This window comes from Abramis brama (assembly GCF_963993115.1).
Source record: "Abramis brama genome assembly, chromosome: 1".
Classification (NCBI taxonomy): domain Eukaryota; kingdom Metazoa; phylum Chordata; class Actinopteri; order Cypriniformes; family Leuciscidae; genus Abramis; species Abramis brama.
Window position 1 is genome coordinate 18841746 of NC_139963.1, and position 14735 is coordinate 18856480.

The 14735-nt window shown below is 37.9% G+C and overlaps 1 protein-coding gene across 1 annotated transcript in view; it reads right to left on the reverse strand.

The window, feature by feature from the left end:
* arhgap44a (Rho GTPase activating protein 44a) overlaps nt 1-14735 on the reverse strand; it is a 56306-nt gene that overhangs the window by 22559 nt on the left and 19012 nt on the right. Inside the window, exons 2-7 of the mRNA XM_084116234.1 lie at nt 6245-6284; nt 5967-6086; nt 5798-5874; nt 1036-1147; nt 590-666; nt 380-497 (exon numbers count right to left, since the gene is read on the reverse strand). Coding sequence (XP_083972360.1) covers nt 380-497; nt 590-666; nt 1036-1147; nt 5798-5874; nt 5967-6086; nt 6245-6284 — 544 coding nt within the window. The remainder of the gene's footprint in view (nt 1-379; nt 498-589; nt 667-1035; nt 1148-5797; nt 5875-5966; nt 6087-6244; nt 6285-14735) is intronic.

Here is a 14735-nt window from a genome sequence, read left to right on the forward strand (position 1 = left end):
AGCGACCGATGACACGTCACAGAGCAATATGAGTTGGAGACGTGTGTTCGGTTGCTCAAATGCTCGAGTTTTATTCCGTTTTCCAACTGTACGTTGGTTAAGAATGAAATGGCTAGAATTTATTCACAACTCTACTATTGAATCCAACGTATCATCAGCGCTCGGATTCACTTCCATGGTGCTGTCAAGTACGACTTGCAGTTTGTGAGGTAAACTAAACGCTACTGGCTATTTGAAAAGTGGGAGGGGCCATTCAGTATGTCCCGCCTTAGTTTCCTGTTTCAGTGGAAATTACGTCAGCGCATTATACAAAGCTGTGCGGTCCAAGGCACTTCAGTGGGCATTTAAATGCAGAAGAAAGAGTGAGAGAAATCGTCACCCTGCAGATCTCCATCCGATTGGCCGTCTCCTCCATTTCCTCTCTCAAGGCATCAGACTTGGCTCCGCCCTGCTGCACATTACTAGGGTGACTTGAAGACTTGGATGACTGTTGCCACCTACAGCCCAGGAGGACAAATGACACCATCAGAGCACAATGTGGATAATGCGTAAGAATCAAATCTCAGGAATCAACCATAATAGTTCATACCGTGTCCTTGCAGAATCCATGTCCAGGACAAGTTTGGCTAAATGTTTTCGCTGTTTCTGAATGTTCGGAATTTCCACCTTAACATAAAACGGTGCACATATGAGAAATAAAAACACGACCTTCATGGATAAATTGAACGCATTTAGGTTGTAAGGCATTTTGTAAGGCCTTTAAATGATCAACATAAAAACTTTGCTGAAAAAACTGTTGTAAACTAAATCTAGTACATGCCTTCTGTCATCTGACTGACACGGTTCATGGTTCACGTGTCTTTTTGCTGTCAAATCTGATTTTTATAAACTAAACATAAGAATAATTTTTATATTGTTAGCAATATAACATGAACACTTATTTGACTGTATTGCATTGCATTATATGATTGTGGAAAAAGTACACAAGATGTGGATTTCAGCATAACATTGCAAGAAAAAAAAAAACATGCTCACCTCAGCCAGCACATACAGAGGCTCCACAACATCTCTTTCAATCTGTAACTCAAAGACGAGCAGCTCTTGAGCCAACTTCTCCTCCGTTTCGCCACAAAGATTTAGCATCTTACTGCAGAAAGACCACCAGACAGTCAAACTAGTCAACGAAATCAGGACTGCATCCTGGTTCATTCACAAACATGAGTGAATATCATGAAAGCTCTCAAGAAGTTGGATGTGAGCATGACATGCTAGCCATATCTTTTGATGCTGATGTCAAACGGAGTGTGCCCAATCAGACACTGTGGTACTTTGGTGCTGTTTCATCTGTCCCTTCATATAAACTATCCAAATGCAAAACAATACAGGTTGCATGACAAGAGACATTTAGAAACCAAACTTTCAAACTATGAAGACAAACCAAAGAACTCAAGGCCTGTCATGTTAACATGATCCCATGATCCCTGCCCTGCAGGTATGTGCTATAACTACGCCACCTGGCTGCAAAAAACATCTTTCTTCTTTTTGACTGGGTTTACTGGCAGGTTGCAAAACAACTTAAAGAGATGCATGCTGACACCTATTGTGCTGGAGTGTGGTTAATATTGAGTCCAATGCCGGTACGTTTACAAGACAACGATATACATAGTTTTTCCTTTGAGTTTTCCGCGTACAGACGACACCATAGTCAAAACAATCCCCATTCACACGGATTCGCGAAAATGACTAAAAACGCTGTATTCTGCTGCCAGGCCATTAGATGGCGAAGAAACACTATACTGAACACGTAATACACATGTGCATGACATCATCATCTTCAAAGATTCGTGTTTTTTTTTTTTTGTTAACACGGAGACCGTTTTCAAAAACTTGCACTTTGAAACCCCTTTAGGGGCTGTTTACGCGACACAGTTTTCAACTAAAAACGTAAAACTTTTTATGCCTTTTGGCCGTTCGTTTACACGACAACGGCGTTTTGGGTGCCTGAAAACTTTTGAAAACGGATTTCAAAGTGCAAGTTTTTTGAAACCGGTCTCCGTGTAAACAAACAAATAAAAAACATGAATCTGTGAAAACGATGACATCATGCACATGCGTATTACATGTTCAGTCTATAGTGTTTCATCGCCATCTAATGGCCAGAATACAGGGTTTTTTAGTCGTTTTCGTGGATCCGTGTGAATGGGGATCATTTTGACAACGGTGTCGTCTGTACGTGGAAAACTCAAAAGGAAAAACGTCTCTGTTTTAGGCATATTGTTGTCGTGTAAATGTACCCTAAGTTTATAAGGAATATTTGCTATATGTTTAAACTTTAAAAACATTTTATCATTTTACCTGCTTCTGGTCATTTTGAGGAATATTGTGTATTTTGTGAAGATATTGCCCTGACACAGTGTTGTTATTGTTAACTAAAATTAAAACTAAAACAATTAAAAATCACTTTTGGTCACTGAGATAAAGCTCATATAAAATAAAATATAAATATTAGAATACCATGAAAACTCGACTGAAGCAACTTAGGTTTACTTGATCATCCATACATCACTTTTTAGAAAAATCATCTTAAAACCTGAGTATCAAATATGATCCACCCGGCTTATGAGGAATGTTTATTTGTACCTCTCCATCATCACTGTATTGCATTGCATTATATGTTTTATGTTACTGAAAAAAATAATAAGTTGAGGTACAAAAATAATGAAAACTGAAATAAATTTAAGCTAAATAGAAATATATATAGAAAACAAAAACTAAGCGACAAAAGCACAAGAAATTACTAAAATTTAAAGGGGTCATGACATGGAATTTTTTTAAATGATGGTAATATGTTCCTTGAGAGTCACTTATACAGTTTTAAGCACACAAAAAATACTTTTGACTTTCATTCTGACCCTCTGTCTAAAATGATCAGTTTTTAAGGGGCGACTCCTTTAAGGCTTGTCAGTAAACGGCTACTGTTATGATTGTTAATGTCATTACATAGGAAACAGTATCAAAGCGCACTTTTCTATTACATGTAGGTGTTTTGAAAACATTATCCATATAAAACCATCATTTACAGACAATGCATTATGAAATCTTTTACTTATGGTTTGTGATGCAGCTGCTGTCAAATCCAATACGATGCTGCCTCATCTCTCAATAAAAGTTTATTTATGAACTCTTCATTACACTGTGCCTCATTTATAAAATAAAAAAAATGCTCCAAACAAACATATAATCCTCTGACGCGATCCAGGGCGCCATTTAAATAAACCATTCGCATGTATCAGAAGCTGGGATCCTTCTGAAGACACAAACAAGCTGTTTAAACTGGACGCGTCAAAGCAAACATACTTTAACTCTTGCATTTGTCCTGTTGTTGACAGACTCAAGCGTGAGGAGTATTATCAGAAACTGAACATGCATCTGTATACTGCATCCAGTGTAGACAGCGTCAGTGATTATAATGGGTTTTATTGCTTTTGTCGTGACACTCACATCCAGTTTAGTAAGGTGTCAGCTGTTAAGCGACTGAACGCCAGTGGGCGGGGCCTATGCTGTGATGATGTGTAACTATGTGCCGATGTCTTGCTCTGAAAGCAGTCATGTGCAATATATTTGCCCATGTGACATGACGTAACAAACCCCGCAATATCAAAACGAGCTATTTTTCGAGCTTGATTAAATAAATGCTTTGTTTAATGGTAAAAAGACCTCTTACTGTATATGTCAAAAGATCAAGGACAAATTTATTTCTCATGTCATTGCCCCTTATACCCCTTGTAACTATATTATTACAATGAAAACTAAAAATATAAAAAATCTCATTAAAATAACAGTAGATACAATGATAAACACAAAATACTAAAATATCACTGAGTGTGATGCATAGTTCTCCTGTCATTTATTTAAAGCTATGATTCATTGCTTTAGTTCTGCTTTGAGCAATTGTTACATTTGGGTTGCCCAATCAAAGTCATTGATTAGCCATTTAATTTCAATATCAATCTGTATTACAATACAAATAGGCCAATAATTATATAATATCTGTCTGGAATGAGTGAAGGCTGAGGAGTGATACCACTGAATCTGATCATTTCACAACTTTTTTTTTTTTTTGGCTTCATGTATTGCTACCATTTTTTAGTCCCATCTGTCAATTTCCCACATTTTCCCTTTTTTTTTTTTTTACTCAAGGACATAAAATACTGAACCTGTTCATCTAATATCTGCACTTCAAAAAGTGATTTTCTTACTCATTATTTTGTCTTGTTTCCAGTACAAATATCTGACATTCTCAAAACAAGAAACATTTACTTGAAAAGCAAAATGACATAAATCTTGTTTTCTGAAAGCCAAGAAAAATAATCTGACGGTACGATAAGAAAAATAAACTTGTTTTCCCTTTGAATTGGGTTTATTTTTCTTTCCCCGTCGGCAGATATTTCTCTCGTTTAAATATTGGTTACTTTGTCATTTTGCTTCTTGTTAGATAATAAGTCTTGTTTCTGAATAATTTATCGAAATTAAATGTATAATTTCTGGGATTACTGAGGGGGAGGGTGGGCTGGTGGTCATGTGAAAATCTGCAAAATGGTCTTTGTGTCTTTGGTTGGAAGAAAAATAACAAACGGGGCAAAGACCATTTTACTGATTTTCTTTTCTTTCTTTTTTTAAGTATAATGTATACAAAGAATATTTGCCAATGAATGAATTCAGAATATAAACTTATTTTTCCATACCCCGCAGGATGATAGTTTTTAAGAAAACAAGTTGAAATCGTAAGTCATTTTGCTTTTCAATTAAAGGAACACTCCACCGTTTTTTGAAATAGGGCTTATTCACCTTCTTTCCTACATTTAGATAGGTGGGCAAATGCATTTTTGTCTCAGTGCATGCATTGTTTTAGTTTGACAGGGTCGGCGCTAGCTTAGCTTAGCATAATGAATGGAATCCTTTGTTGCCAGCTAGCATGTCCTGAGTAAAAGTGATATAAAAAATATAAAAAAAACAAAAAAAACACCTAATTACTTCTTGTGGCCTGCGTATTCACAACAAGTACAAATAGCGATGCAGATTAACACTAGGCGATTTCCTAGGCAGATATGGACTTATATATTAAGGACTATATTAGGGGGAAGCACAGGCGAAGCACTGCTACTTGGGCGTGATGCGCCCAAGTAGCAGTGCTTCGCCTGTGCTTCCCCCTAATATAGTCCCAAGTCAATATCTGCCTAGGAAATCGCCTAGTGTTAATCTGCATCACTATTTGTACTTGTTGTGAATACGCAGGCCACAAGAAGTAATTAGGTGGGGGGGGGGGGGGGGGGGGGGGGGGGTTTATATCACTTTTACTCAGGACATGCTAGCTGGCAACAAAGGATTCCATTCATTATGCTAAGCTAAGCTAGCGCCGACCCTGTCAAACTAAAACAATGCATGCACAGAGACAAAAATGCATTTGCCCACCTATCTAAATGTAGGAAAGAAGGTGAATAAGCCCTATTTCAAAAAACGGTGGAGTGTTCCTTTAAGTTTCTTTCTTGATTTAAGAATGTCTAGATATTTGCACTGGAAACAAGACAAAAATAGTGAGCAAGAAAATCACTTTTTAGCAAAGTGGATTTCAAAGCATAATCTCCATTGATGCCCATTCAGTGCAACATGATCCTGGATGCATTAATCCTAATCTGGCATACTATACACAAAGGACAGAATGTGAATAAGGATTCAGCCCAAGAGAAACAGCTTGTCGAAATACAAAGGCAAGTACTTAATGTATGCGAGCTCTCACCCAAAAAGAGAGTCGTCTCCTAACACAGCTGCTCCCTCCACCATACATTGAGCAAGTGTCGTCAGGGGCAACTTTTTCTGTTTAGGGAAAAATCACAATCAAGTTGTTATGAGAGAAAACTATTGCAGTGCAGAAAACAGAAGTAACTGAGTTGTAAGAACTGACTTACCGCGGGCGATTTGACTGATCTCTTGTCTAAATCGGTGCCTTGTTGTCCCTGCAGACAGGCTGTCAGCTTCTTATGTGTGCTATGAGAGACCTGCTTTACCAGGTCTAAACGCTTCTCCACCTGAATGCAAAATAAGCACGTATGAAACATGCAAACAGGGTAGTGTAGATAAGAGTATAGACTACATTACAACAGTGTAGATTAGAGCAGTAGATAAGTATATGCCGTATGTGTGTGCGGTTGTGTTCACACTGATCTCAATACAGATTTATTCTCACCTGTAGCAGGTCTTCACTCAATACCTCTGTTTTTTCAGCCCTGTAATATTATAGAAAACAGACATTAGCTGTTGCATGAGCAAGAGGTTGAATAATTTAGCTATGGGAGCACCTCGGAATGACTATAATTGCCTTCTGTAAGTATTTATTAAAGCTGCAGTCCGTAACTTTTGGCGCGTTAGCAGTTAATAAACAAAACTGCATGAGTCTTGCTAAAGAACATTGTAGCCGGAGCTACTTTTCTCTGTTTGTTTCTATGACTAGTCACGCAGATACTGTGCTACTCCGCAGTAGTACGACCCATACCAGTCTAAAATAGTCCCAATATAAACGTTTGTTATAGGTTTAGCCTACCGTAGTGATTCAGGATAAGACAAAAACACGGTTTGGAAAATGAATTAATGATGTACTCGCTTATTATATGTTGTAAATTTTGAACACAAAAAAGTTACTGACTGCAGCTTTAGGACACAATATGCAGAAACACATGCTAAACATATGATTATGAATGCAACATCAAAAAATGTGATAATGGCTTTGAGTTGTATTTGAGTTAAAAAAAAGTTTTTTTAATAAATTGCTGAAAAAATGCTCTCTGTATACAATATAAAACATCTAATCCACAATGAAACTTGTACCATTAGAATTTATTATTGACTTCGAAAGAAACTCTAAGCACCAACTACTAAGACACGATTATGACTGGTTCTGCCCTTATTACCATTCTGTCATCTGACACCAGACCAATATCTTGCATTGAATAGGCTATACTGTAATATCATAAGAACAACAAATCAACATTCCCTAGATACTATGACTGGCAATTCAAGCTGAGGAGATAAACTTTTCAGAAATTAGTGGATGGTCACCTCCGCCCCCAACCCCCTCCAGGTTACATACATTCACGTGCCATGAAAACACTTTCATGGTCCCCTATGAATGCAGCGTATTGAACTCTAGCCATTATACATTCATAATGAATCACAGCAAGTCTGAAGCCACAGCGAGGATGCAGAGCAGGTTCTCTTTCTGCTGAGGCTCAGATAAGCAGCATGACCCATATGGCGCTCACATACATACAGAAGAGCAGGTTGCCATGGCAGCAAATGCCGGTGAATGAAAATAGACATAGCACATATCCTTCCCATCCACGACGACAGTGATTTGTTAGTGTAAAAGAGGGTCTTGATGTACTGAGAGGAGCATTTTATATCTAAGGTAAAGAAAGCATTGTGTTTAAAGCGCCCCTATATTTTGCTTTTCCGAATATTACCTTAATTCAGTGTGTAATAGCTGTCTATGAATGTAAAATGTCTGCAAAGTTTGCATGACAAATAAAGCTGTTGTCTCCTAAAAGAAAGAAACGATACTGAACAGCTGAAATGAGTCGTCAGTGTCGTCATATCAAATTCAGATATGGTAATAGGCATTTTGTTTCCGACATGTGCTGTTAACGGTAGACCAATCACAACAGACTGGGCCATCTGACTAATCAGAGCAGAGTTGACCAATCATAACATACTGGGCCATCTGACCAATCAGAGCAGAGTTAGCCATCTGACCAATCAGAGGAGAGCAGACCAATCACAACAGACTGGACCATCTGACTAATCAGTGCAGAGTTGACCAATCACAACAGACTAGGTCAACTGACCAATCAGAGCAGAGTAGGCCAATCACAACAGACTGGACCATCTGACAATCAGAGCAGAGTAGAACAATCACAACAGACTAGGTCAACTGACCAATCAGAGCAGAGTAGGCCAATCACAACAGACTGGGTCATCTGACCAATCAGAGCAGAGTTAGCCATCTGACCAATAATCAGAGCAGAGCAGACCAATCACAACAGACTGGACCATCTGACCAATCAGAGCAGAGTAGAACAATCACAACAGACTGGACCATCTGACCAATCAGAGCAGAGTAGACCAATCACAACAGACTGGGTCATCTGACCAATCAGAGCAAAGTAGACCAATCACAACAGACTGAGCCATCTGACCAATCAGAGCAGAATAGACCAATCACAACAGACTGAGCCATCTGACCAATCAGAGCAGAGTAGACCAATCACAACAGACTGGGTCATCTGACCAATCAGAGCAGAATAGACCAATCACAACAGACTGAGCCATCTGACCAATCAGAGCAGAATAGACCAATCACAACAGACTGGGTCATCTGACCAATCAGAGCAAAGTAGACCAATCACAACAGACTGGGCTATCTGACCATTTAGGCAAGGCATACGTGAACACGGCAATCAGGCTCGGATCCGCACCAAAACAATTGCTCCGGACAGATTGCAAATTAACTCTGGGGCGGTTCGCTTGAGGTGTGAAAGCAATCCGACCCAACGGACTAACGAACCTAATGGTATTATAATTCATAACGGGAAATGTGCTATAGCAGTAGTGTCTGATTATGTGAGCACATTAGTTATCACAGTTGAAAACCAAAAGAGCACCTGTTTATCTTAAAATGTTGTGTAATTACGCAGTCCCGATAAAGCCTTGATTCCTGCTCTAGCTCTGTTATAACATTCATATAGTGTTTGCGTGTGTCTTGACACTGTTAACCTCTAGAAAGCGCTGGGAGACAGCACGTTCGAATTTGCTGCAGTATTAATACGAATGTAGTATACAGTATAATATAACAGCGAGAATGATGCCCACATTCATAGTGTTTGCGGGTGTCTCGACAGTTACAAATAAAGCCACAATAAGCTCATGGAGCGAACTTGTCAATCATCTTGATGGATGACGCAGAGGAAACGCTGACCAATAAGAGGACAGTTGTACTCGCATGTGTGACTCGCGTGAACATATTTTGGTGCACTTTGAAAGGTTGCCTTGTGAAAGCGAACTGAACCAAGAAGAAAATGCAACTTTGTAACAAATTAAGTCCCTGTTTCGGAACAAAACAAATGATCTATAGGTGTGAAAACACCCTGAATCTTCGAAATGAATCGTTTCAGACGCTTTGAGAAATGAGGTGATGTGCAATGTATAGCCTATTATGAGAAAATTAAGGTGTTTTTATTTTATTTTAGATGCATGTAAATCTATTGTAGGATACCTCCAAAACAAAATTAGGAACTTTTAAAATATCATAGTGGCACTTTAAAAGAAAGAGGCAATTTTAGAGCAGTGTTGCAATTTTCAAGAATTTACAAGGTTGGAAAATACAATACAAATGCAATGAAAAAAGCAAACAAATCACTGTTATAATTGGCATACAAGTAGCCTTCACAAACCGCAAGAAGGCTTGGGTAAGTGTATCTCTGAACGACCTTTCATAATCTTAGGTTAGGGTTAGGGTTAGGGTTAGGGTTATTCCTACACCTGAAAATGCACATTTAGAGGTCTGCAGTTCTAAAACCTTCCTGTAGAGCTACAAGGGTAAAACTTATTACTTACAGTATATATGTTCACCCCAGCCTGACAATAAATAATAAATTACACTAAAGGAAACACTATTGCTACACATTGAACACCATTTGGAGTAGTTTGGGATCTGCTTTGTGAATTATTTAAACCCCTGTATTATGTTCAGAATCTATGATTTTTAAGGAGGGGAGACAAACTGATTCAATAAATCGGATTCAATACAAATCACCACAATTTATAAATTACATAATCGTAATAGACATTTTTTTGGCTTTAGGCATTTCCATGACCCTAAATGAGAAGAAGATTTATGTCAATTATTTTCTAGACTGCAAAATTAGCAGTGACCATGTTGCGGCTTGGGCATGCTGGAACATTAAAATAAATAAAAATATTTGAATTAAATTATTTTTAATTAATAAATATATAATTACAATTACTTAATATTTTATTTAAATAATTATTAAAATGTAATAAATTTGTAATTATTTAATCATTACATTTTTAATTCAATTATATTTTAATTTATTAGATAACTAATACACTCCTGTTTTATGGTATTAGGTTTAGGGCACATTTAATCCTATACCTTCAAATTTGAGCTTTTTTCTTTTTTTTTCGATTCTTCGACTCATACACGACTTTTCAAAATCTGAAGCCCTTTATTTTAGCCCCTATTTTAGCAGCAATTAATAATTAAAATATAACATCCTCCTAAACAACATTTGTCAATTTCGAGGGATTTTTGCCCTTAACATCAGAATGCTGGTTTTCCTTCTGTTGGTGACTCATCACTCAGTCTGTCTGTTCTCTTTGAAGACGACATGAAACAGACCCTATTGACTTTCCATATAAATGTCCCTAGTCTTATTGTGCATGATTCATCAGTGCACACTATTACAAAGAAAAAAACTGTTTGTTTTCATAATCTTTCACAAAACTGTAGAACTTTTTCTGCAACGACTCTTCTAATTCAGTCTGTATGAGAAACATAATGTTATAAAATAGACAGTTCTGACTCTGATTAGATGAGTCACAATTATAGCCATTTTAAAATAGCCAATACTCACACCTGCGAGCAAACATACTATATTAATGATCCAAGATGCTACACCGCATGCCAATCATAAATAGCCTGCAGTTATTTAAATTATTATAATTCCTTACGTGTCTTTTAACAATTCAGTTTTGAATTTGAACATGCTTTTGGGCAGCAGTATCCTCCTTTTTCAGGTCTATTGATTAAAAAAAAAAAAAATCTACAACAGATGCTTCAAGCTGAACTGCTCTCCTGCTCTGCAAATTTCCCAAGGCAAAGAAAAAACAAACAAGCGGCCTGGCAGAGGAGAACAGATGATGCATGTGAATGGCCTAGTGCTCAGAGAGAGCCAGCCTGCTGGGGCCGGGCCAGAGCTGAGGCACTGACCGGGGAGATTGTCCCGCACACATCCACTCGGCCTGTCATGAGGTTTACAAAAGCTCTCCTCCACTCACTCTTCAAAATGACTCGCGGGCAGCAGCAGAACTCTCAGATGCAGCAATTAGTTTGCAAACACCTTGCAGAGATGTTTCTTTTTTTAACGAAGGTTGCAATGCACTGCATTGATATTTCCCATTTTCGCCGTTATTGTTCTAGTGGGGTGGACATATAGTTATCAACCTTGGTGTGAACGGGCCTTTAATCCAAATTTTGTCCTGTAAAAAAACTATCGTGATTTTAACAGTAAAAGACTGTAAAAATGCTACGGTGAAAAACTGTTAATTGGTTAACAGAACGTTTCCGTACTATATACGGTTAATAACTGTGATAGATCTGCCATACATTTAATGTAATTTTACAGTAAAATACTGTTAAATTCACAGTTTTTGGAAGTGAAAATAAAAAGTCATTGTATAATTTACATTGAAAACCCGTAAATTGACATTCCCACAATTCCCTGCGTGACACTTCACATTTGATGTATTTTTGTTGAAATAACTACGTTTCTTCATAGTGTTTCTTAGTTTTTTCTAATCAGTTATGCAAGTTAGGGTTTTATGTTACATGTTATGTTTTATGTTATGTTGTTAAATTAATGTTTATTGCATTTTAAAAATGTCATGTGTGTTACCATGTTGGTGTTTAGTGTTTGTGTGAATGACACTGTGCTCGTATTATTTTTCTAGGTTTGTAGAAAAGCTGCTTGTGATGAGCCTTGGATTATCATGTGACTCATCACCTCTGTGATTGATGGTTGTCAGTGTATTACAATGGTACAAAACAGATATTAGTACTTCAATACCTTGGTAAATTAACATTATATCAGATAATTTTTAAGTTTTTAAGTTTTAATTATTGTTTTAATAAGTTTTAATTTTTTACTGTAAATTTAAGTTAAGTCTGTAAATCCTAAAATGCTGCTACTGTTTTTTTTAAAGAAAAATTTCTGGCAACCACAGCTGCCGTTTTTTTTACCGTAAATTTACCGGAATTTTTTTTACAGTGAGCGACAAGGGATTATATTTTAGAAATAAATTTGTTCTATTTCTTGCGCTGTCGCGGCTTGAACAACAACATCCAAAGTATGGCAATAATAATCTCAGGTACTAACTATGTGCTTTATTTAATGTTAAAAGAATTCAATGTGAGTTTCAATGTCATCTTGCATTAAATTTATAGCCATAGGAGAGACAATGGATAATTCACCTCAGATCATGAAAATAAATGGAAAAGGAAACTCGGTGTGAACAAACAAAGATTGTTTCAGTCACTCATTTTGTATTTTTAATAATGTTAAAATGGAGCAATATTTGTGAATTTGGCTATGCATGTCACGTGTTGGTGCTGCAAGAATCACATGGCTCAGGAAATAAAAAGAAAAATCCACACTCCGCTTCGCGTCGGGCAGTTCTGTGCCACCACGTTGTGCATTAAAATTGTTTCTAGCCATGGATTATATATATATATATATATATATATGTATATATATATACACCGTCCTTCTAAATCCTGGAAAACTGAGTGAATGAAATCACTGCCATTCAGGTCTATATGAGCTCGGTCTACTCCCAGCCAAAGATTTCCAAACTCAGCCTGTCCCGTGGCTTCCTGTGTGAGCGGGGTGGTGCCTGACACCAAGGGGACCGCAGGAACAATGTGTGTACGTAGCGCCCTGATCACAGACCTCCGAACAGTCAAGACAGCAGCCACACAGGCTCAGCCTTTCTCCTTCCCACTTCCTGTCCCGTCTACAAAACCTCTTCCTGCTATTGTGACTCGAGCAGAGCCACGCCGCTGTCGGGCCGATCCGCATAATAGCCATTCTACTGCTTTTATTTAAGGACAGAATGAGACTTTATCACTGCAGAGAAGAATAGTGCTGCTATCAGGGCTCTTATCTGATGCCAACAGCCCTGTGGTGGAGGGATTGTTTTTGCCATCTGTTCCTTGGCTCCACTTCTTCCTCCATCTTATTTCAAGCACTTTGTCAGGCCTACAACAGTTTGAAGACTGTTCGGCACTTTCGAAGAATAGGGTACAAAACAGGGCTCAGTAAAAGGAGGAGGTCAGTAAAAGGAGTTCCTCTTAATATTAAGTCATTAAAGTCCCCCTGTAGTCAATATTTTTATCCTTTAAAACACCAAAATTACATATTTAAACTTTTTTCTTTTCTTTTAAAACATTCTTCATGCCTTAGCTTGAATGTATCACCCTGTCACCCTTGCCTCATTTAATATACGCAGTTCTATGAATATGTAAATTATCCCCGCCTCCACTCACTCACATCAGCTCAGAGATCCACTCGTTGACGATCACACGTTGACCTGATTGGTTACAAGGTAGTTTTTGACATCAGAAACACCAGCGATTTCAAACTGCGTTTTTGAGACTGCAGAAAATACTTGAGACTGGTTCACTGCAGAAAATAGTGAGCAATGGTGTTGACTTATTAATTTGCCTTAAAGCATATTAAAAACACCACATAGACATATAAACAACATTAAAATATTGATTTTCACCACAGGGGGACTTTAAGGATGTTCTACATGAATACAGAGAAAATAAGAAAGTAATATTAAAAGACTGTGAGCAAAAGATAATTTTATTTGCCTGGACCAAAATAGCAAATATGGAAATTAACAGGTGTGTAACGCAAAAAATTCTGTTTTCTTGCATTTGGCAACATTTTTTTTCATCTTCATCCTGATATCCTTTGCAGATCTACATGCAACATGATGCAGAAAGCAGAGCATCTGTCATCCTGCATGTGTGCAAACAGCCCTCGAGGAAAGGTTCCTACACTGCAGAACTCTGCTGGAGCCTTTAACGGAAAAGAAATGCGTTCTCCATTGACGGCCATTTAAAATTAGAAATACACTTTTAAATATAGTTTTTAAGTATCTTGTTTTAGGATAAAAGCAGGAGTGATGACAGTTGAAGGAGAGATGACCAGGCCTTGGACAGTTTAAGATGTTGTAGTATTATGTTATATGCAGCACTGCTGCATCGTTTCATAGTTTATTTCACCAGCCACTTTATGTACACCTTGCTAGTACAGGTTTGGACCCTTTGCCTTCAGAACTGCATTAATTATTCATGGCATAGATTCAACAATGTGCTGGAAATATTCCTCAGAGGTTTTGGTCCATATTGACATGATATCATTACACAGTTGCTGCAGATTTTTCGTCTGCTCATCCATCATACGAATCTCCCATTCCTTCACATACCAAAGCTGCTCTATTGGATTGAGATCTGGTGACTGTGGAGGCCACTGAGTTTAGTGAACTCACTGTCGTGTTCAAGAAACCAAGAGATGATTTGAGCTTTGTGACATGGAGAGTTATCCTGCTGGAAGTAGCCATCAGAAGATGGTACACTGTGGTCATAAAGGGATGGAGATGATCAGCAACAATACTCAGGTAGGCTGTGGCGTTTAAATTATGCTCAATTGGTACTAAGGGGCCCAAAGTGTGCCAAGAAAATACCCCACCCCACACCATTACACCACCAGCAGCCTGACCCATTGATTCAAGACAGGACGGATCCATGCTTTCATGTTGTTTACGGCAAATTCTGATCCTACCATCTGAATGTCTCAGCAGAAATCCAGACTCAT